The sequence below is a fragment of the Maylandia zebra genome, linkage group LG8 (genome assembly GCF_041146795.1).
Source record: "Maylandia zebra isolate NMK-2024a linkage group LG8, Mzebra_GT3a, whole genome shotgun sequence".
Taxonomy (NCBI): domain Eukaryota; kingdom Metazoa; phylum Chordata; class Actinopteri; order Cichliformes; family Cichlidae; genus Maylandia; species Maylandia zebra.
The window spans coordinates 27,563,378-27,584,798 of record NC_135174.1 but is presented as its reverse complement, the minus strand read 5'-3'; the positions used below and the strand labels follow the sequence as shown (position 1 = coordinate 27,584,798).

At 39.6% G+C, this 21,421-nt stretch overlaps 2 protein-coding genes across 4 annotated transcripts in view; one reads left to right on the top strand and one right to left on the bottom strand.

Annotated features, from left to right (window-relative positions):
* The window catches only part of fmnl1b (formin-like 1b), a 39,403-nt gene extending 26,654 nt beyond the window's left edge, over window positions 1-12,749 (top strand). For 2 of the 3 annotated variants that reach the window (XM_004565929.3, XM_076887740.1), the window contains exons 14-26: window positions 415-628; window positions 1,111-1,314; window positions 1,751-1,875; window positions 4,048-4,250; window positions 4,360-4,594; window positions 4,946-5,014; window positions 6,174-6,254; window positions 6,405-6,534; window positions 7,810-7,973; window positions 8,102-8,203; window positions 8,320-8,403; window positions 9,254-9,368; window positions 11,985-12,749. In XM_004565929.3, the coding sequence (XP_004565986.1) occupies window positions 415-628; window positions 1,111-1,314; window positions 1,751-1,875; window positions 4,048-4,250; window positions 4,360-4,594; window positions 4,946-5,014; window positions 6,174-6,254; window positions 6,405-6,534; window positions 7,810-7,973; window positions 8,102-8,203; window positions 8,320-8,403; window positions 9,254-9,368; window positions 11,985-12,085 (1,827 nt within the window). In that variant the 3' untranslated portion in view covers window positions 12,086-12,749. Of the gene's footprint in view, window positions 1-414; window positions 629-1,110; window positions 1,315-1,750; window positions 1,876-4,047; window positions 4,251-4,359; window positions 4,595-4,945; window positions 5,015-6,173; window positions 6,255-6,404; window positions 6,535-7,809; window positions 7,974-8,101; window positions 8,204-8,319; window positions 8,404-9,253; window positions 9,369-10,154; window positions 10,235-11,984 lie in introns of all 3 variants that reach the window. The other variant, XM_012923174.3, reaches the window with a different exon arrangement.
* A 2,821-nt stretch (window positions 12,750-15,570) lies between these two features.
* On the bottom strand, window positions 15,571-19,659 carry LOC101471039 (uncharacterized). The gene is made up of 2 exons (XM_004565927.3): window positions 19,044-19,659; window positions 15,571-17,038 (listed from the first exon to the last, which is right to left on the bottom strand). The coding sequence occupies exon 2, from the start codon at window positions 16,892-16,894 to the stop codon at window positions 15,938-15,940; it is 957 nt and encodes a 318-aa protein (XP_004565984.3). The 5' UTR covers window positions 16,895-17,038; window positions 19,044-19,659; the 3' UTR covers window positions 15,571-15,937.
* Window positions 19,660-21,421: the final 1,762 nt, after the last annotated feature.

The window sequence follows — 21,421 nt, the reverse complement described above, 5'->3', positions numbered from 1 at the left end:
CTAACAAGGAAAGAAATGCTTCCTGAGATGCTGAATTCTCTTTCTCACTTCAGGCTGATGAGTTCAAATTAGTAGCAGACATGTAGCATGCAGAGACAAACGTGTTGGCGTTGAAGTACAGCTTTGAAAATAGAGGAACTAATTGGCTTAATTAGGGAGAGACTGATTGTTCTTGTGAACGTTAGTCAAGAAAAAGCACATAGCAGCACTCTCACCGCAGGTACCCCACCTGGTGAAGATGATCTGATTAGAGTTTAGTGTTGCAGCTGCATAAATCTGCATATTAATGAGCCAAAGTGTTGTGAGCACGCATGTCCTTTTGCCAAGACGATCACACCAGATCACATATTTCTTTTTTTTAAGCTGACAGAACTGGTCCAGCCTGATTAAAGACACTTATGCTCTGTGTCACAGGAGAGTCTGCGGGAGTCTCGCTCGCAGGTGATTCTGCTGCAGCAGCGAGAGCAAGAACGTGAGCTCAAGCAGGAGAAAGAACAAGACACCCAGGCCCTGAAGGAGCTCGAGGTCAAAGTTCAGGCTCTGGTGGACCAGGGTCTTGTCCAAATGGGGCGCTCTTCCTCTGGACACCTAGCTGTTCAGGTGGTGCAGCAGAACAAGAAGCAGAAAGGTCGGCAATGTTTTATCACACCTTCCTAAATCCTCAGTAACCACACATACACTCACAGCGTGAACAATTCAAGTTTGAGTTTTATGAGCTGGATTCAGAAGTTCCCTTTTTTAGTGACCAGATAGCTGTGCTGCACCTATCCAGGTAACGTCAGGGTGAACTCTGGGTTTACAGCATTACAAAGGTGATGCGCTGGTGGTACATCTTCATGGTAACTTACCTGCACACAGACAAGGCCTACCTCCAATTTCTGTTTTTGTAACTCAAGATAAGAGATCAAAAGATCTGAAACCGCCATTGAGTCCGAAAAGTGCATCGCCAGTCCGAGATGATACTTCAGACCTTGGTGTGCGGATAATTAGAAGCTCTTTGTATTTCCCTGACGGGCATCATTATGGGATATTGATTCGTGTAATCAGATTTATTCCTTAATTACAGCTACACTGTAACTGCAAGTTGATGTGTAGACTATTTCCTGACAGCTGCAGATCAGGTTGATACAGGAAACAACCTTCAGGCCGTTCCTACAACAGAAGTTCCTCCACAGTCGGTACAAGCTCCTCCTCCCCCTCCTCCTCCACTTCCAGCTCCGTCCTCAACCACAGCTCCACCTCCACCTCCTCCACCACCATCAGCTCTCCTGCCTTCTGGAGGCGGTAGGACGGAGGCGTCAGCAGGGACCTCAAGTGAGTCCACAATCAGAGCAAAATGAAGGTCTTAGTAAGTCTTTAAAAACAATCAGGTTTAGCAATTTTGGTTCATATTTTATTTTCTTGTCCTTGATATCTTAAAGAAGAGATGATTTTTTTCTTTTTATACATCAAACTTGAAAATGAAGAATGATTACAACAAGCAAAAGTTTCCAGCTTTTATCGAACTGATTGTAGAGATTTAAAAAAATGTTAAACTTTATAGAAAATCAAGAAATACCACAGAGAGGAGACATGTTGGAGAAACCAAAGTTTTACCCCCTTCCTGCCTTGGTAATCATTTTCCAGCTCCACTTTGGGAACTTTTAGTAAAGATTTCAGTGTCTTTTCTTGTGAAAGTAACAAACGGCAGATTCCCCAACGCAATATTTAGGAAGATATCTCTGTTACAATACGAACATTTCTCTTACAGACTGTAAAAAGAAGAAGGCCATTCAAACCAAATACCGCATGCCGCTGTTCAACTGGCAGGCCCTCAAATCCAACCAGGTCGCAGGAACAATCTTCAGTGAGGTGGACGACGAGTGCATCTTAGAGGTTTGTTCATGTTTCCTCTGCTGTCCCAAAAACATCTGGACCTGGGTTCCTTCATGGACAGTACTTACAAGATGCACGCAGCCAACATGATCACACCTGCTGGTTTTTGTTGCTGCATTTTGGAGTCAGAGGGTACTGTGCTAAGTTTTCAGCTAAGTCTAGCTAGTCTGGTTAGGAAAAGCAGCACACAGACAATTAGCTAATTAGTAAGTAACAGACTAATTATGCTTGAAAAGTCACTAAAGTGGAAGACAAAGTTCTTGGAAAGTCATTTTGTCAGATAATTTTATTAAAGATCCAACAAAAGGCATCGCAAACACTGGGCAGATGAATTATTTAAAAAAATAAGCAAACAAACAAACAAATAAACCCTCACCTCCTGAACAGTTGATGGTGGAAACTACCCGTAGGGACCCAAACAGTGTTTTGTGCCAGGCTGTCAACACACTTTGCAACGTGTTGGACATTTTTTACATGAGAGTTATGGGGATGAGCATTGGTTTGGAGTCAGCCTCCAGTGGCCATAAGTGGAACTACAGTAGTTTTGGTATTTCTGCACTGGCTTCATTTTCAGACGTGGAGGTTGCAGGTTGGGTTTTAATCCAATTGTGGTGCAAATCGTTTAGCAGAAAACAACAACATGCAATCTATGCATTTCTTTTCTTCTATTATAAACAACAACAAAATAAACTATTACAGCTATGCAGATGACACACAAATATATATCACAATGTCACCAGGAGACCGAGGCCCTGTACAGGCTCTTGGTAAATGCATTGAGGAAATTAATGACTGGTTGTGCCACAATTTTCTCCAACTAAACAAAAACAAAACTGAGGTAATAGTCTTTGGCGCCAAAGAAAAACGATTACAGGTCACCAGAGAACTTCAATCTATACATCTAAAAACCACAAACCAGGCGAGAAATTTGGGTGTAGTGATGGATGCAGACCTAAACTTAGAAAAACACATTAAGACAATAACAAAGTCAGCTTACTATCACCTCAAGAATATTTCAAGGATAAAAGATCTGATGTCTCAACAGGACCTGGAAAAACTAGTCCATGCATTCATCTTTAGTAGGCTTGATTACTGTAACAGCATCTTTACAGGTCTACCTAAAAAATCAGTCAGACAACTACAGCTCATTCAGAACTCTGCTGCTCGAGTCCTCACTAAGACCAAAAAAGTGGACCACATCAGTCCAGCTCTGAGGTCTTTACACTGGCTGCCTGTCCGTCAGAGGATAGACTTTAAAGTTCTGATGCTGGTCTATAAAGCTCTGAATGGTTTAGGACCAAAATACATCAGTGACCTCCTGACCCAGTATGAACCATCCAGATCCCTCAGGTCATCTGGATCCGGTCTTTTATCAGTTCCCAGAGTCAGAACCAGACACGGAGAAGCTGCATTCAGCTTTTATGCTCCTTATATCTGGAACAAACTCCCAGAAAGCCTCAGATCAGCTGAAACACTCAGTTTATTTAAATCCAGGTTGAAGACTCACCTGTTCTCAGCTGCATTTGAATAAAGCACCAAATCCACACTTTAAGCCTAAATTTCAAAACTTACATTTAACTACTGATTTTATCTACTGTTCTGATTTTATCTGTTTTGATTTTATCTGTTTTGATTTTATATACTGTTGTTTGTTTGTTTGTTAATTAGTTAGTTAGTTTATTTGCTTGTTTTATTCAATTTTAAATCATGCTTTTTATTTGTTCTTGTTTCTAATGTCTCTGTAAAGCACTTTGAATCACTTTGTTGTTGAATTGTGCTATACAAATAAACTTGCCTTGCCTTGCCTTGCCTATATTAGTGCAATCAATCCTATTAAGACAGTACTGTGTTTTTGTGTTACATTGGAATAGCAGTAATGTATTATCATGGGAACTTGCATTTATTCTACATCACTTAAATCCATGGATATTCTTCCATGCTTTTCTCCATTTGCAAACCTTTGTGAGTATTTTAAAAAGAACAAAACGAAATTTACAATAATCTTTAGAACAAATTTTCCAGGAATTTTTCCAGCAATCACATGCTTTATCAGGAAGTAGTTTAGTCTGTAATAGGCTGCTACGTGACTTACAGTAAACAAAAGTGAAAGTTTAATCTGAGTATTAAAAAATCTTAATGGTCTCTGTTTCTGTATTTGAACCCTGTTATTAGGAGCTAAACATGGCTGCCTTTGAGGAGCAGTTTAAGACCAAAGCCCAGTCGACCCCTGTAGATCTGGGAACCCTAAAGAAGAAAATGGCCCACAAGAGTCCCAGTAAAGTGTCTCTAATGGAGCCCAACAGGGCCAAAAACCTGGCCATCACCCTGCGTAAAGAAGGAATGGCTGCTTCTGATATCTGCTGTGTCATTGAGACGTATGTGTTAAACCCTGTTTGTGCATCAGCTGAATAATACGGCAATAAAAAGAAAATCTGAATATATTGCAAAGACACTTTATATTCAGAACGTGCACCTTCCCCGCAGGTACAACCTGAAAGCTCTGAGCCTGGACTTCCTCGAGCTGTTGGAGCGTTTCATCCCCACAGAGTATGAAATGAAGCTCATCCACAACTACGAGTGCGAGGGCAGGCCCCTGGACGAGCTCAGCGAGGAGGACCGCTTCATGGTGCGCTTTAGCAAGATCCCGCGGCTTTCCCAGCGCATCAGCACTCTCACCTTCATGGGCAATTTCCCTGAGAGCGTCCAGCTGATACAGCCTGTGAGTCCACGGTTGAACTGTATTTGAGGAAAGAGAATTAAGCAAAGTTTACAACAGGGGATTTCACAGTCATGCCGAGGAAAAGGCAGTTATTCTGTTAGAGTTTATTCCTAGAAGTGGGCTGAATAAAAGCCCACTTCTAGGAATAAAAGGAATAAAAGGTATTCAGGTACTGAGGTTTAACACGGGGAAATTTCTCCTTATCAGCATTCTGGCTTTATATTTACAGTGGAATCACTCTTGTCCTCTGACTCTGCGAGAATTACAAAAAAGTAGAACTAGTCCTTTAAAATAAAAATGTTAGTGTATACTGTAATGTGCACGCACTGATCTTTGCATTATTTCTTACAGCAACTGAATGCCATCATCGCGGCCTCGATGTCCATCAAGTCTTCCACTAAGCTGAAGAAAATTCTCGAGGTGATTCTTACTTTTATATTAAGTGTCAAAGAGCTCCAGTTCATGACTAAATAATAACCTTTACTGGTTAGGACTGCTTCTCTGTGACTTCCTGTGAATCCTCAGCAACGGCAAAATGGAATCAAAGTCACTGACCTCCTAATTAGCATTAAAAATTACAGTCAAATCCTGGCTTATAACATTTTTAATTTGTTTATTGTTCTTCTAATTTCATTTTAAAATACTGGTTGATGGGGGGGCTCTCAGCAAAACAACAGAAACACATTCAGCCAAGATCTCACATAAGCTGTAAATAAACGATGGACCATCTGTTTGTAATGGAGCCTCAACGTTAGCATTTTGTGGTGTTTTTTTGTTCCCAGAGGTGACCATATTTAGATGAAGTAACAGTGGTAAGATGTCAAGTAACACTAGTTTAGGTAGGTGCAGGCTTGGCCAACTGTAGGCCTCGAGGACACTGGGTCAACACACCTGAATCAAATGATTACCAGGCCTCTGGAGAACTTCAAGACATGTTGAGGAGGTCATTTAGCCATTTAAATCAGCTGTGTTGGATCAAGGACACACAAAACCTGCAGGACACCAGCCCTCGAGGCCTGGGTTTGGACAGCACTGGGTTAGTGAGCTGTATCAGTGCACTGTATACATGCAATACACAAACACTGATATTAGTTAATGGTAGAAACCTGGAACACTAGAAAAACAGAGCCTTGTAATTTGTCTCACAGACTGGTACTTATACGCTGCTTTCTGCTATGAGCCTCATTCACCCATTCACATTATTCTGTGCCAGAGTGTTTTCAGGCTTTGATGGAAATAATTTCAGGTCCAGTTCAGCAGTTCTGGGAAAATAGCCTCCAAAGCTTGCAAGAGCACAGCTGGTGTAATATGAGACCAAACATGCTGTGTCTTTAACCCGGAGGAATTTTTTTCCTTCAACTTTGGTTGTTGTTTTTTCTCCTAAATTTAAATTGGCATAAAAACAACAATGAGTTGTTTCTGGAAAGGGAGAGGTTTTGTGTTTTACCTCTGTGACAGATTTCAAGTTTTGTTTTTCACTGCAGGTTTATTTTTGAGTCTGTGTGGGCTGCATATCACACATGCTGTCACTTTGTGTCACATCTGACAACATACTTTTCTGTCTGTTGCTGATGTAAAGATCATCTTGGCATTTGGAAACTACATGAACAGCAGCAAGCGAGGAGCAGCATATGGCTTCCGTCTGCAAAGCTTAGACTTGGTGAGAAAATTAATGCAGTTTTTTCCTGCAGCTACAGATGGCTTTTTGCTTCAGTTGCTATTTCTGTAGATAATTCAAAAATATTTTGTGCAACCTGTTGTTTTTATCGATCTAATGTCAGACTTTTCATTCTTTGCTGGCTCTCCCAAGCTGTTGGACACCAAATCTACAGACCGAAAACAGACACTGATGCACTTCATCGTCAACATCATCCAGGAGAGATACCCAGAGCTGCAATCCTTCCCCACAGAGCTGCACTTCCTGGATAAGGCGGCACTTGGTAAGCACATCCTCACATGTGTACAGTGATTAATGATGGCTGAACTCCTGTCACAGTTTACAAAGGTCCAAGATCCAAGCAGATCCACTACTTCCCTCCCAAATTAAGTAATTATAGATTAAACTCTAAACTATGAAACAAAGCTGCAAATAAATAAAGAAATAAAGCACAGCACAATATGATTCCTGACAGTAGCTCAAGAGTTGCTGCTATAAAAGAAAAAAAAATCAAAAAGAAAAACTAGCATTTGATCTGATCAACATTTGGCCTAAAATCTTGTTTTTATTAACTGTATTTGTGGTTTGTAGCCCTGTAGTAATCGGATGTTTTGACCTGTGTTGCCTTTTTAACTTCTGACTTCCTGACCCCCCCTTTTTTTTAATCGTGTGTCCAAGATGCTGTGAGTGTAGGCCTGAGGTCATTTTTTAAAAATGGTTTTAAAAAAAATGTTAAATATCTCCATGAACATGAAAAGCCCCCCAAAAAGATCTCAAAGTCTGTCAAGTGCATGCCAAAGAAACAGGTGGTGATATAATCCTAAGTGTGAAGAAATGCTGGCAAATAAAAAGACAGTGTAGTCAAAAGGGAGGTGAAGGCACATAACTTTGATCTTACGAGACAAAAATCGCTGTTTCTCTTTTCCACGTTTAAATGCAGCAGAGTTTCTGTAAATGAAAAGCTTTATTTTTAGTGACCCTCAGGACAAAAGGACAAAATTCACAGAAAAATCTGTGTTTACCAAAATATCCGTGTACATGTGGATGTAGCCTGAATCTCCCTTGTAAACTACACTTGATTAAGGCAACCTGCTAGAAACCAAAGCAGTCATGGGGCGTTTTCAGTGTAGCACCATGTTTTCACCTTGTAACTGACATGAAACTACTGCAACCGCTCACCAACAATTGGAGAACACCTAGAAGTTTCTATGGAGATGCTGACTGGTATGTCTGAGATGACCAAGAGGATAAAACCTACACAAAGCCAGAGTTATTGGCTATACTTTTGAAACTTTTATTATTACCGTTAAATGTGGTCAAACTTTAATCACATACATTTTAGTTTAAACTAATACCACAGATTGTAAATACACTGATGATAAAATGACAAATGCTCACAAGGTGTTATGACAGCAGTAGAATCACTTTATTCATGCAACACCTTGCATAACCCTTCAGTCTTCTAAAGTATATCATAATCTAGTTGATGTTTGATAAGCAATGATAAGAATGTTAATTTGAAGCTCTAACTTCACCTTGAAGTCTTTGTCTCTTTTAGTTTCTGTGGACAGTATCCTGCAGGACCTTCAGGCTCTGGAGAGAGGCATGGAGGGGACGAAGAGGGAGTTCTCCATAGAAAAAGACAATCTAGTGCTGCAGCGTTTTCTCAACACCAACGTGGAGCTGCTCAATGGTCTCATAGCCGATGGAAAGACCGCACAGGTCGGATTTAATTATCAAAATCAGAATACTTTATTAATCCCTGAGGAAATTATCCAAATTTGTCTCTGTCAATGTTAGGAACAGGAAGTACTTGTCAGTTCATGGCTGATCATGACCTTCTTTTGCAGGATGCTTATGACTCAGCTGTGGAGTACTTCGGAGAAAACCCCAAAACAACGCCGCCCTCTATGTTCTTCCCTATTTTTGTCAGATTCATCAAAGCGTACAAGGTCAGATAACAGACAGCTGCTTCACTGATATGCACCAAGAGCTTTTACATTACACCTGCAGCCATCAGTGACTGTTTATAATCTGACCTCTGAAACATTGGTTTTGTGTTTGCCAGCAAGCAGAGCTGGACATCGAGCAGAGAAACAAGCAACACGAGGCTCCTTTAACTCCTCCTAAACCTGAAGTCATGGGGAACAAGGTGGGAACGATAAACAGTCAGTGCAGGAAAAGTACTTTCAAGTGTGTCTACAAACTTTCCAAGCACATAAAGATGATTTTCTCCTGAATAATTAGACTGTGTCATTTTGCAACAACACTTTAAAAGCTGACAGTAGACCTCAGACTTTATCTGTCGGCCCTTTCTTTTTTGATTTTTTTTAAAGTGATATTCAGCAAGGGAAACACCACCCTTCAAAAAGTACTTCTTCTCAGTGAAGGACAGAGAGAAATACTCTTTTCTGAAAGCCCTTTTCCTCTGGTAGAGACATTAATGATCTCAGTTTAGAGGAAAACTGCTTTGCTTTTAGAGAAATGTGTACAAAGACCCACGACATTAAAAGGTCAAAGTATCAACAAAAACTAGTGTGATGCTCCAGTCAGCCATGTCAAGTACAAAGACAGATAAACTACCATAAAATATAATAATATAAGGTATTGGATCTGGAACAAGCCTGGAGCTGGACTGCCCTGTTCGATGTCCAAACAGCTCTCTTCAGTTCCCAGTCATATATGAACTGTTATTAACGAAAGTGGTAAACATGGTCCGCGCTGCCATCAAATTCAAAATAAGACAATATTTTTCTTTCTTAAAATGGTCAATTCTTTTTGTTTTAGTTAGTTTTAATTTTCGAATTGAAACATTTGATCAGTTCTGTGTTGCTGACCGCTTGTACTTCTTCACCTATCAGACTTCCACACTTTAAGGACATTCCTTGAGATTATAACTTTCATGCATAAAAACGACCAGACTATTGGACATAAAAAGAACTAAAACTCTCAAAGCATGTTGTAAAAAGTTGCATTCAACTAAATCTGATTTGTTGTTTCAGGGTCCCATGATGCCCAGACCGCCCCAGATGGACCTGATAGCAGAGCTGAAGAAGAGGCAGATGTCTCCTCTGGTGAGGGAGGGGAAAGACGGAGCCATCGAGGACATTATCACAGGTACACAACAAACTGTCTGTTTTTTGTATATGTGTTGTGAACCGTTATCAGCAATTATCAGGAGGGGTTAGTTACACAGAGCTCACGCTGCCAAGGCAACAGAAAGATGCAGCTATGCAGTTACAGGTTCGTGTGGTGCTAAAGCTACACAGTGACAGCTACGTAATTAAAGTTCAAACATTGTATCAAGTGAAGTTTAGCTGCTAACATAGCAACACTTACACACTAATGCTTGCTAATTAACTAGCTAACAACTAAACTGATCACTTTTTCATAGATTAGAACTAGATTTTTTAATTTGTTTTGTTTTTTGTTTGTTTTGTCTACAAACTTTGAAAGGCAGCAGCTAAATCAACATAAGCCACAAACTGTTTCTCTGCACTTGTTTATGTTGTGTTCCAGCAACCACTCCCCAACCGATTGGAGAGTACAGATTTTTCCCAACAGCAAGAACTCGTCACTGAGCGCTGACTAAGCTAAGCTAACTATCTCCTGATTTCCAGCTCTAGTTTTGATGGACGCTCTAGTCCATTCATTTTTATTTTTCTGTACCTTCTGCTGTCACACACTTTTTTCACACTAATCGTCCTCAGTGTTTTTACTTTCTTATCTAAGCAGCTGTTAATCTCATTAACATTTTATCCTATTTCCTCTCCAGCAGTGCTCTTTTTTTAAATTTCCTTAGTTCAACAAACTTTCACTAAGGCTTACATCCCTCTCCTGTGCCCTTGTTTGTCCCTCCTCTCTTCCTGTCCCTGTTGTTTTTTTTTTCTCTTCTGTCTTCAGCTCTTAAATCCGTGCCCTTCACGGCTCGCTCTGCCAAACGCTCCTCTCGTCTCTTCTGCGACTCTGTCTTCAGTGAAGAGGTGATGTTTTCAAGTCCGCTCCTGCTGATCATGACACTGTCATTGTATTTATAACCAGGAAGAGATGGTGGATACAGAGTGTAGAGGTCACTTATAATCCTTTGAGCCCAGCTTCTATTTCTGCTCCAGTCATGGACATGAGACAAACTCAACAGTGAATAACAACAATAAACACAAAATATTAGAAACACATTATATGGCACTAAAACTGCATAGAAATTGTCCTGCTCTGCCTTCCCAATGTAACTGTATCCCAGACAGTCTGCCCTTGAAGGAATATTTTGGGTGCTGTTTATTGGATTTATGCCTCGTGACTGAGTTCTCTCCAGAGGTTTTCTGACACACTTTAAATGGCTTTCAAAGAGAAGGAGAGCAGCTCAAACTAAAACACAAGAATATGCTGTAGAATATGCTTGTCTTGGATTTGAAGGTTAAAGGAGATCTATTATGTTTTCCTTGTTTCCAGTCATAAAAGTACTGTTAGAGTGCTTGGATAATAAAGATAATATATTAAAGGGAACTAAAGTAAAGGACATTTAGCACTGTTGCCTCATTTGTTAATGGGTCCTGGTTTCAGAGCCACACAACGTCCAGCTGTGTGGAGTTTGTTGAGTTGTAGTTAATCCTGCTGATGCAGGCCCGCAGCACAAAAGACTTTATCTCAAGAATTTCACAGGCTTGTTAAATAACATCATTTAATGACTTAGAGGCTGAATTTAAATTGAACAAACAACGGTAATGGAGATATACGCTAATTCTTAGACTGATAACAGTGATTTTTAAACTAATTTACTCACCCAAAAACTGTCAAAGCTCTTCCCTTTTTATTTCAATCTGTGGTGCAGGACGTACGACATCTCTGTACTACGCTATGCTGTCCAAAAGTATACTTCTACCAGTCGTTTAAAAAGTGTTGGAAGGTTCATGTTGGTCAGTGTATGTATCAGTCATCACAAGCACAGCCTGCTCTGAACACTTAAATTACAATTACAGTTTTTTCTATGCAGTACCCACAAAAACATTCTGTGTAGCCAATCAGAAAAGAGAAAGCTTAAATGATGGAGGGGCTGAAGTATATCTTTAGATGAGCTGATCACAGTACATTCATATAATTCTCTACAATGATTATTTTGAGCTGTGAATGCTGTAAAGTTACTCCTGTAACGTCCAACAACAAAAACACGAAGTTGGAAATCAGCGTAATAGATTCCTTTTAAGATTGATCGTACATCACATCACACCTGTGAAGAGACAAAGGTGAGAAAGACACAAAGGTTTAAAAGGTGTTTTTTTTTTAAAGCAGCAAAACACAACAAAGATTACCACAAAGCAGCCTCACACACCCACAAAGATGTGCAAAATACCACAAAGACATGAAAAACAACTGAGAGACAAAAAGTGAAATGCAAAAGAACACGCTGGTGCCTTCTGTGGGTCTTTTAAAAGCTTATGCTGAGGGGCTCATTGTCCCACACTCTATCCATGTCTGACACAGATTCTAATTAAGATTTTATAAGAGCCAGGATGGCTTGGCAGTGACTCTTTCATACCAGACGTCTTCGCATTTTCCTGTTTGTTTGTTTTTGTGTTGTTGTTTTTTTTATGGCCAATTTGATGAGTAGAAATATGTATTTTATGGCTCAGTAAATAAAGCCCAACAGGCCCTTAGTTTGCCTTTGACATATGTCAGCGGGCTGTTCTGAAGCTTCTTGTCTCACGTGGATTATTCGTGTTTGTTCTCTTTCGTCAGATCTGAGAAATCAGCCGTACAGACGGGGGGACGTCGGCCGACGCAGCGCCAAGTGGAAACCAGGGCAACAGCTGCAGGTATCCTCAGACATCTCCCTCTGAAACACAACAACGTGGACTGGGTTCATCATCGTGGCTTTACAAGCACAACGCATTTGACTCACTATGGTGACAGTCTTATCACTCTCAAGCATGTGGACGAATGCAGGGGTGGAAATGCATGCACGAAGATCCCTAAAGAGACAAAAACATAAGCTAATGCACACACACACACACACACACGCACACATTTCTGCTGCATTAGGGCGCCTCTCTGGATAAACTTCAAACTGACTGTAGAAATGTTCTGTGATTTGAGTGATTAAATGTTAAAGAGGGCGAATTATTAGCTGTACTCAGCACTAATGACACTGGATGCCATCCGAGGTAATCAAGACAATTACATGGAAGAACGAGCCACTCAGCTGAGAGGTAACACGAGCGCTTCATTACTGCCGCTAAGACATCAGAGCCTCACCAGAAAATTCATCTTCAAAGGCAAAAAGCTGACAGACTCGTGGATCATTTTGATATTTTTTTATTAGTTTTAGTTTAAACAGAATTTTAATCGCAGCGTCTCATCACTCTTTCCGTGTCTGCAGTAGGTCTCAAAAATTATGGGAAAGATTTATAATATATTTAATTTATTTTTATTACTGTGTAAGTACAAAAACAGCAAGCTTCTACTTTGCTTCTGCATTTCAACAAATAAAACATTTTATACTGTTCTGGGGTTTTTGTCTGTTTTATTTGTGTCTATCCTAAAACTCAAACTTTTGTATGCTTACATTTCATACATTCAATACATTTCATTACAGTAGATGTCTTTCTAAAAGTGCTCCAAGTTTAAGGATATATTTCTTCATCTTCAACGCCATGAGCTTGTACAGTACAGCACAACTACCTCGACTCTACTCCCTCAGAGGTTGACAATAAATGGACACACATGCTGGAGTTGCAAGTTGTCCTAAGCTGCTGTACCAGCAGAGGGAGATATTTTATTTCAAGCAAACGTGAAAATCATCATGTTTAAAAATGTTTAGAGTCATTACTAACACTGGGGTACAAGGAGCCTGAATTAGAGACTTCATACCTTCCTTGGTCACTAACGAGTTCTTAACTTTAAATATATATAATATAAAAATATATCAATGTGTGTCCATTTCACCCAATGGAGAGGCAAAGTGTAACATCCCATCAAGTTACACACTTTGTTGTGATTGGGTTGACAAGTGTCATCTCTTCAATCGGTTTGACCCTGGATACTGTGGCTGCTGTGCTGTGCCTGGTATAACTCACAAAAACACACCTTAAAACACATGATTCATAGGTTGGTGAGGAAATAGCATCTTACTAATTTTGAAGGGCTTCATTAAGCCTTTAAAGAGCTTCAAAGTGCCTGTTGCTCTACATTATAGGACTCTGTAAAGCTGGGTTATCTTAATATTCATCAGGTTTCTTTTCAGCACAACCAATGATTAAAATAAAATGGTTAGAGAAAAAGGTTATTCACATCTGTCTCAGATGTTGCTGTATGTTATATATTATTATGTACAGCAACTCCTTAAGTTAACTTCAACAGGTCCTTCCTCTAAACCATCTGTTTATTAGACCACAGAGTGCTTAAGGAAATCCTTCCATTAGTTATTGCTTTGATCTAAAATACAACCAAACTTTTGCTATTAATGGCAAGGTGGCAGTAATTAAACCATTACTTAAAAAGCCATCCCCTCACCCAGCTGTGTTAAGTAATTATAGGCCAGTGTCCAACCTTCCTTTTATTTTAAAAAATACTGACACTCTTCTTCAACTACTGTACAAGCACTTAGTCCACCCCTACCTAATAACTCAGTGTACACATATACTGGTGACTACTTCCAGCAGGATAACATGAGTTATCACAAAGCTCACTTCATCTAAAACTGGTTTCATGACTATGAGTTCATTGTGCTCAAAGGCATTTACAATCGTCAGATCTCAATCTACTACGGCATTGTTGGAATGTGCTGGATGAGCAACCTGCAAATTTCCAATATTTGTTTATAGCTTGAAGCTGAATAACTCAAGAATGTTTCTGGGGAATTTTGGATCAGTGCCATGAGAAATAAAGTTAGTTTTGTAGGGATAAAAACGACAATAGAAAACTGAAACATTACAACACAAATAAATCACAAAAACACAGTAAACTCAAAATGCTGGGTCAACTGATCCAGAACCATGGCAACTGTACAATGGACTAATTCTTTCAGAAGTGCTGTGATGGTTATTTTGTGTCCATGTGAGATGTGGTTCCCAGCCTGTGTTGATGAATCTAAGAAATCTGAGGTTGTGCACATTTCACAGTTGTTGCTTCAACTTGGTACTGCTCCTTGCATCTGTTCGTTTTGTAGCCAAAGATAACTGTTGTTGTGAAATCGATAAGCTGGTCGGTTTCAGTGATCATAAGGATTTTCTGTGATGCTGCATTTACATCTTCACTTCTACCTAGTGCCCGTGAGCACCGCCAGCAGCCATCTGTGCCAGAGTGACCGAGCCCCAGGCTGAGAGGTCGAGGGCACCCCACCCCCGAAGGGGCCCAAGCGAGCCCCAGGTTCCAGGTCCCGACAAGCACCCACCAGGAGTGAGCCGGTGTGTACCTGGATGCCCATCCCCGCATAGCTTCAGTTCTATATCTCTCACTCATAGGTAGGCTTTAGGCAGGGGCCTAGCCTGGAGACCTCTACTGGTTACATGCTCTGGTCAGAATTTGAACCCACAGCCTATTATTCAGAAAACCCTTAGTGTGACAAATAGGTATTTACTAGCTGGGCCCACATCCTCATTTTAGGTTTGACAGCATTTTAGTAAGTAAAGGTGAATGCTTTGACATTAATTGAGCTGCGGTTCGGTGAAGGCCTCGAAGGGGACTGGCGATGGCTCCTGGGCCTGGCAGATCCCCATGCACTGAATAGAAATGAAGAAGTTAAAGAATTGAGATCATGGAGGGTGGTGATTCTAAAGTGGTTAAAGTTTATAGGGAAAGAATTGGTTAATGTGGCTATAAAAATGTTTCAGTGGCAGTGGCACTATGGTCACAGTGACTCAGTTTATAAAGCTGAAGTGGAAACAGGATTGAGGAAATTTACAACCATTACAGTCAAATCCTAGACAGAAAAATAAAACCAATGCAGCTCCCCAGTGACATTTTTAATCCAGTTGAAACACAGCTTCATACACTTAAACAAACTTAACAAATCCTTACATGTTCTAAAAACAAACAGGTTTACCCATGTATTATAGATCCTGTTTGACTGCTGCTATAATGTAAAAACAAAAAACTTCTCTTTCAACACGACTGCCAGGAGATTAAGATTTGGCTGCGGGGCGCTGCGAAATCTTAACATCTATCTAGATATATCTATCTAGATATCTATATCTATCTAGATATCTATATCTCTCTAGATATCTATATCTCTAGATATCTATATCTCTATATCTATATCTCTATATATCTATATAGATATATAGATATAGATATATATATAAATCTTTTTTATTTAATTGTATGTTAAATATTCACTTTACTGTATAACTGCTTTAGATCCAGATAATTTATTTTTGTAATTATTTTTAATTTCTTTTAACTTTGTCATTCTGTCATTCCACTTTAAGCTTTTTGTTAGAGGTTTTTTTTATGTTTTTGCCAGTGTAACGTGCAGATTCTGAATTTAGAATTTAGTATAACAGTATTTTGTATAAAGATGAGACAGCCAACATATATTAACACAGCTGATTCTGTATGAAGAGCGTATAAGAACTACAAAATGAGCAGTTAAAAACAGAAACTAAACAAATAACAAATGAACAGCTACGTAAAACAGATGAAACCATCAAGACAACAGAACAGCTCCTGTTTCACCGACAGCAACAGTGTTTCTACAGTGAAACCAGAAGTTTCTCCACTTCCTCTCTCATCATCTGCAGCTCCACAGGGATTATCTTGCATTGGCTCGATGCTTCTTTAACACAGCGGAGAAACTCTGACTCGTCCGCCTCCATCTGACTGTGGTTCATCGTTTTCTCCATTGCGTTCACTGCAGCCAGAGTCTTTGCAGTCTGATTAGCGACGCCTTTCACAGCATCACAGGAGGTCATTTGGTCACAAATCTCTTGCACCGTTTTTAGCTCGTCCACCAGCGGTTCGATGCTTTTAATGAAATCTGCTCCAGTTTTCTGCATGGTGACTACTTCTTTCGTTAGCTTTCCATTTCCTTTTCGAACTTTTGTTTTAGAAGGAAAATCGATGGCTTTTCTGACCAGATAAACTGCAGCTTTTGTAGCATGCAAAGCACCAAAACCACCACCAACAGCACCACCTGCTGCACCAATTGACCCGCCAAATGTGCTACCAGTTGCACCACCAGTGGCGAAGCCAACAGTAAACCATAATGAATCACTCACGATCCCATGAGCTTCTATACCCGCTGCTAGAGCTGCAACACCAACTGATCCACCAATAAACCCCGAAAATGCTCCTCCCACCACTCCCCCAAAGACACCGCCTACAAAGCCCACAGTTGCACTTGCTGCACTAACGTTGCCACAAAACTTGGCATAAGTTGCTGCACTAACTGCTCCCAAAGCAGCCCATACACCACCAGTAACACCCCCAAAGACTATACCAATAGCCCCTCCAAACACACCTAACAGAGCCTGGGCCATCTTGTCATCCTCATGCTTTTTATCAACTAGAGCTGCTGCATGCATGAAATGCTCAGAAGCTTGCTGAAGATCATCTTTGCGTTGGCCATAGAGCCTCACAAAAGTCTCCAGACTTGTTCTGAGATTTTTACTGATGTCAGCCGAAGTGTTGAATCTCAATGTGCTCCACATTTTTACGTTTCTGCTGCTGCCCCCCAAAAAACACCTGAAGAAACCTTGGTGAGCAAAGTTGAGAGTTCAGGTCTTTAGAAGTTGTAGAAGATGCGTGAATCGAGGCTTGTCTTTGAAAAGGCCGAGGTTAATTTTTTTTTCTTCCTGCAAGTCAGAAACAAAAAGGATCTGAAACTTATGAGATAAACTATCATCATCTAAAAAGTTCTGTGCAGAAAAAATGCTTGAACTTGATCTTTTGGGGAATCTAAACTTTTTGGCCTAGACTGGGGAACTCGTCATAGGGGATTTTGAATTCTGATGCCACTGTTAGGTGTTTGCCACAGCTGAGCACTGCCAAGATTCTCTAAAGAATTTCTAAATATTGTTAGCAAACGTAGATTTAAATTAAAAGAAGAAAACTGTACATGTCATTGTTCAGCACCGTCTAAAACCAAATCTATAAGCAATTTTTAAACATAAACACCCAGCAGATGTGGCTGAAACGCTGATGTCATAACACTGGTAATTGATAGTAGAAATAAAATGAAGACAAACTTTTTCTTGGTAGAAAGTCCATGTTTAGGCAGGTGTGAAGAAATGCTGTAAACAAAGAAAGCTTTCAGAAATATAAATGATTGTTTATTGGCCCCAAATGTATTCTGCAGCAGGACAACGACCCCAAACACACACAGCCAAAGTCATTAAGAACTATCGTCAGTGTAAAGAAGAACAAGGAGTACTGGAAGTGATGGTTTGGCCCCCACAGACAACATCTTAACATCTCAACATCATCGAGTTTGTTTTACATTTCTCTTTTATCCATTCACTGCATTTTGTTGATCGATGAAAATACATGATTAACACTTCCATTTTTGAAAGCACCCTTTGTTTACAGCATGTTTTTCTCACCTGCCTGAAACTATTGCACAGTCCTGTGTATATGGACTGCTTTGCATGCTGTGCCTTCTAATAGGGCATAGCATAAGGGAAGCATGAATATTATAAATACAACTGGTCCCGACACAGAACCCTGTGGAACCCCATAACTAACACTAGTGTGTGAGTAGAACTCCCCATTTATATAAACAAACTGGAATCTAACTTTTTATATATTTATTTTAATATAAAAATTAATATATCTAATATACATTAACAATAATATTGAAGACATTATGATTATTCATCTATGATTAGTAGAGATGTTCAGAGTAAAATACTTCCCACTGAATAGCGTGTTTTTAATGAATGAGACTTGATCTGTGCTGCACATCCGTAGATATCTCTTGTTGACTTTTTGAAAGAGAAGTTTGCCAGTTTAACTCTAGCTGTTATTTCAGCTCTGCACAGGTAGATGGACTGGTTTATCAGTGGCTTCACTTTGATACTGAAACAATCTTAAACAGCTGAAGAATTCAAGAATTCATGCTTTAAAGCACTTTCAGCAGTATGTGCAACTACACATGCTCGCTGCACGATGTGCGGCATTTTTGTTTAAGTTTCCTTCTTTTGGCCAACGCTGTTGTTAACTTCTGTTCACAAACTTCCTTTCCAGATCGTTGTTATGATTTTTTTCTTCTTCTTTTTAATCAATCTAAAAAGGTATGACACTGTACCACAGACTAATGGGACAGGAGTGCAGAGGCTGTCCCTAGGATCCACAGTTCCTAAACATTACACTAATCTCACAAAGCAACCAATAACTGTGGACTCTGAAAACTATATGGTTTAAAACGGGTTTCCTTTGACCGACGCTCTCCAAAATGTCAAAATTAAGGTTGAATCATGCAAGCAGCTCTGAGAGCAGAGGTACCTGTAAAATTATGAATCTTCACATAGCAGGCACTTTTACTTATGTGACGGCTTTTTTTGTGTTAGTGTATGCAAGGAATTAAGTTACGCAAGTGGCAATAAATCTTCAGAATATGTTTTTTCTCAGCTTGGCTTTTGACATATATAATTGCACACAAAGCTGCTATTGGATCACTGAACAAGTTAACTTGATAGTTTTGTGTTAAATTGAGTCAACGAGCTGAAGTGACACATTTTTGTGTGGAAAATAAGTGTACAAAGTATGAACTTGTTATGAATGAGGGATTAAATTTGACGTGCCGCTGACAAGGAAGCCGGAGTTTCAATTCAGTGCTTCTGTAAGTTCATCTGTACTCACTGTCTGTCGGCTGCCCCACTTATTTCAATGAAGCTCTGACTGCTGTCGGCTCAGCGATGCCTAGAAATGCGTCGTTCATATGGAATCAGATAAAGTAACGTATGCAGAGCGTGAGGTTTGTTCAGATGAGGAAGCAGGAAATGGAAGAGTGAAAGCAGGGCCGGGCTGTTACTAAAACAGTCCCAGATGCCTCTAGGGGGAAAAAAAAATGGGGCGTGTTTCAGCATGCAAAAGTAAAAAGGGGAGAACAGTTGATTGTAAGTGACGTTTAAGCATTAAAAAAAAATAAAAGTGTAAAAGAATATAATGTTAATAAAGAGGTTTATAAGGTGTGTTTTTCAGGAACTGAGTGTCTAAAATCAGTCCAGTCGAGCCGAAGGGGTCCGCCTGACAGCAGAGGATGAAGGTCAAGCTGAAGTCTGCTTTGCATAATAATTCACTTTCTGCTCTTTGTGGAGCTGATTGAGTCGCGGATCATCTTAAGCCTCCAGCTCATGTCCCTGAAGGTAAACAAAGAGCTCTTTAACACTGATTAGTGTCCACTGACACTCTGATCCCAGCTTCAGTTCATTAAAAAGGCAAAACTAGTGTGCAGACACATTTTATAAATGAATACAGGTCTTTGGCTAATTCACTGATCTCCTGCAGAAATGGAAAACGCACAAGACCCAAAATTTAAGGATCAACTGAGTAAAAGCATCTACATACAAAAGGATGAATAAATGCATTCAATGTAAATGTTACCAGATGCTACCAAGGTTAGACTTGATGAGCAGGTGAATGCTTGAGCTTTACAATGATTTTCAAAAATAAGCGTCAGAAATAGTTGTTTTATTTATTGATTTTTTATCTCAGTCCATGTGCATTTTTTCACCTCAGGTTTTTGAACTTTTCCACAATTTTCCAAAATTATTTTAAAAAGCGTGTTAGATGGAGGAGTTGTACAGAGAGATGGCAACAGGCAGGAATGATTTCCTGTGTCGTTCATTATGTTCTATCATATATGTATATTGTTACACTGGAGGATGTTTGTATTATAAAGGTTCATTTTTTGTCCACTCTGTGTACAATGTGAATGAGAGGGAATATCCCTGCCACTGAAGCCCCGCCCACCAGCAAAACAATGTTTATTTTGGAGGATCAGCAAATCAGAAGGAAGTCGAGGAGAGATAACCAAGTAATGTTTTTTTTTTCCCCTTTTGACAACTGGGCTGCAGCAAATAGAGACGATTTAAATGATCTTATTTCAGTGGAGTTTTCTTTTCTGATTTGAAATAAATGACGCTGTAAAATTAAGTTATGATTCTTCACACTTTTAATTTTTTAAATGTTTAAACATGGCTCCAAATTTGTTATGTGCCATTGTTCTCTTTCTACTAAAGCTACAGCTCTATAGAGGCTGAATCATGGCAGTCCATGTTTGTGGCCCTCTCACCATATTGAACTGGAACAGTAATAGTCCCGCCCTTCCACTCCATTCTTTAGCTTTCTGATTACTCAGATATTACTGTGCCTCCTTCTGTGTGAGAATCATCTAAAAACTAAGCACCAAAGGCATCACCGAGGTGAAAACAGTTGCTGGTTCATTGAAACACTGCGTACAGGTAAACATTGCAAACTCAGTGTGACTTTTGGAGGTCTAAGTCATCATTGTTGCAATAACAATATCAGGATATATCATTTATTTATTTATTATTGTTCTCTGAAGTATTTCAGTCAGTGTACAATAGAGATAACAATTCTAGTATGCATTGAAAACCGTTTACACTTCAAAAAACCAAAGACTTCAGACTTGACTTGGACTTGTACAATAAAGACTCAGAGTCGAGGTTTGGGACTCGAGTCTTGCATCCAGCTGTAACAAACAATAAAGTTCAAATTTATCGACTTCAACTGAGCAAGTTTTCACTTTACTTGTTTTTATTCATGTTTATTGAAACAGTCCTCTTAAGTGAGTGTGCTCTAATTGTGGAGCATCAATACAGCACAAACCATATAACATAACACAAGTTGTTTTGGGGAGACCATTTGGTGTTTATTGGACGTTAGAACATCAATTTCAGCCGTTAGAGACTTGAGACTTGCAAATAATGACTTGTGAACAGCACTAAAACATCAGATTTTACTCCTAATTTGCAAGAACGTTTTGCTTGGTACCTTAGTTAATAAGCTGCCACACCGACTTTGTCATGGCTCGGGTTCAACTTCTGAGGTTTTAGTCCTCATCAGCAATGAAACAAACATTAATCCTAATAAAACCAAATATGTCGTTTGGGGGATTTTTTGGTTTTATTTTCACATTCGTTATTACCAGTTAGACCTCAGAGAGTTAATATACACTTTAATGTCAACCTAGAACTCTGTCATGAAAAAACAAA

Bases quoted from the DNA above. Each gene is read 5' to 3' on its own strand.
- LOC101471039 (XM_004565927.3), bottom strand. From the start codon at position 16,894: ATGTGGAGCACATTGAGATTCAACACTTCGGCTGACATCAGTAAAAAT.